At 54.6% G+C, this 2307-nt stretch overlaps 1 protein-coding gene across 1 annotated transcript; it reads right to left on the minus strand.

The window, feature by feature from the left end:
• Positions 1-368: 368 nt before the first annotated feature.
• LOC136470054 (secreted RxLR effector protein 161-like) lies at positions 369-1178 on the minus strand. The gene is made up of 2 exons (XM_066468027.1): positions 755-1178; positions 369-412 (listed from the first exon to the last, which is right to left on the minus strand). The coding sequence occupies exons 1-2, from the start codon at positions 1176-1178 to the stop codon at positions 369-371; spliced, it is 468 nt and encodes a 155-aa protein (XP_066324124.1).
• Positions 1179-2307: the final 1129 nt, after the last annotated feature.

Consider the following 2307-nt stretch of genomic DNA (forward strand, 5'->3'; position numbering starts at 1 on the left):
GAACCACTCACCAGTCTTGCCGAGCACCCGCTAGTGTTGTTGAGCACCCGCTAGCCGTGCCGATCACGAACAAGCGTTGTCCGTCCCCACACACTATGGCTAGAGCTAGAAGAAAAAGGGAGAACAGAGCATACACACACAGTACAAGACACCAGCGTTGGCCGAAGCCCTATATGGGAGATGGCAAATCTGAACTCTCTTTACTGAGTTACCGTGGTAGTCTATTTATACAACTCTATCCATCTAGTCCCAGTACAGCTGTCCTGCGACAACAGTGACTAGATAATATACAGAGCTGACTCCGCGCCAGCCTCTGCATGTGCCTACAGTACTGTAGGTGAGCCATGCGACGCCTGCACCTGCAAAGGCTACAGTATCACAACAGGGGGCCTTTTCGGCGCCGCCTCCCTTGCTGTGTTCACACACGGTAGCAGTAGATTATCTAACAACCTTCCTCTAATTATACTGCTAACCCTTGTACCCCCTTCATGTCGATCATCTCCTTCAGCTCCGTGAGTCGAAGACGTCCGAGCGGCTTGGTAAGGATGTCCGCGAGTGGCCGACCAGTTTTGACAAACTCGATGACGATCTGCCCTCCTTCAGCTCTATGAGTCGAAGACGTCCCTAAGGAAGTGGAACTTCACGTCGATGTGTTTACTCCGGTCGTGCAGAACCGGATTCTTCGTGAGGGCGATGGTGGGCTGGTTGTCCACCATCAGTGCTGGTGGGTGAGCTTCCACGCCGATCAGCTCACCCAGCAGCCGGCGCAGCCACACAACTTGGCACGTCGCTGTGGCTGCCGCTATGTACTCTGTCTCGCACGTAAATAGCGCCACCACCTTCTGTTTCAGCGATAGCCATGAAATTGGGGCTAACCCGAGGAAGACGAGCACGCCAGAGGTGCTCCGCCATCCGTCGATGTCCCCCGCTATATCTGCATCGCTGAACACAGTGAGCTGCAACCTACTCCCGCTGGTCTTTGGGAAGATGATCCCATGATCTACCATCCCCTTGATGTAGTGCAGTAGCCGGTTCACTATAGCCCAGTGATCCTCTCTGGGATCCTCCATGAAGTGACTGACGTAGCCCACGGTGAACGCAATGTCCGACCTCATGTGGACTAGGTAGCGCAGACCGCCGACGATGCTCCAGTAGAGTGTTGCATCCACCTTCGCCATAGTACTAGCTTTCGTCAGCTTCAGCCACTCCGACGATGCTCCGGTAGAGTGTTGCATCCACCTTCGCCATAGTACTAGCTTTCGTCAGCTTTAGCCACTCCTACATCGGAGTCACGCATGGCTTGCACTCCGCCATGCCACTCCTCTCGAACAACTTGGAGACATACGTGCTCTAACCAAGCGTGAGTTCCTCCTTCCCCTATCTCACCTCGATGCCGAGGTAGTAGGAGAGTGCGCCGAGATCGCTCATTCGAAAATGAGCCACCATCTCGCGGTTGAAGCTGTTGATGTCCTCCGTGCGCGCGCCAGTGATGATTAAGTCATCCACATACACGCTGACGAGGAGCTCCTCCTTCCCAGTCGCCGCGTGTAGAGCACGTGCTCGGTTGTGCACCTCTGAAACCCAAGCTCGCCCAGCATAGTGTTAAGCTTGGCGTTCCATGCTCGTGGGGCCTGCCACAGCCTGTAGAGTGCCTTGCACAGTCGGAGCACCCCGTGCTCCTCTCCCATGATGTCGAAGCCTAGAGGTTGCCTGATGAAGACCGTCTCTGCCAGCTCACCATTGAGGAAGGCCGATTTAACGTCCAAGTGATGGGAACGCTAGTTCTTTGCTGCTGCCAAGGCTAGTATCAAACAGACCGACTCTATGCGTGCTACTAGCACAAAGACCTCCTCGAAGTCTATGTCCTCGTGCTGAACAAAGCCTTGGGCGACGAGACGTGCCTTGTGCTCGACAATGGTGCTGAGCTCATCCCACTTGACTTTGTACACCCACTTCAGGCTGATCGGACGGCATCCTGGAGGTGGATCAATGAGCTATCAAGTCTTATTTTCCTAGATCGCCATCATCTCCTCCAGCATCGCCCATCGCCGGTTTCCATCGCGCTCGGCTAGCACGAACATGGGTGATTCCTCTATAATGACGAGCAGCAGCTCTGCGTCATTGAGCAGCTGACCAGCTAGTCCTAAGGATCCTGTGCCACCGACGATGTCATCTAGCCTACGGAACCGCACCTCCTCACCTTCATGGAAGGCATCCACGAAGTCAGTGATGTCACTTGGAGGTGAGGTGAACTCGATCGGTGTCGATGGAGTTCTTTGTTCTGCCGGAGTGCTCAGCACAACACCT

Source organism: Miscanthus floridulus, chromosome 8 (genome assembly GCF_019320115.1).
Source record: "Miscanthus floridulus cultivar M001 chromosome 8, ASM1932011v1, whole genome shotgun sequence".
Taxonomy (NCBI): Eukaryota; Viridiplantae; Streptophyta; class Magnoliopsida; order Poales; family Poaceae; genus Miscanthus; species Miscanthus floridulus.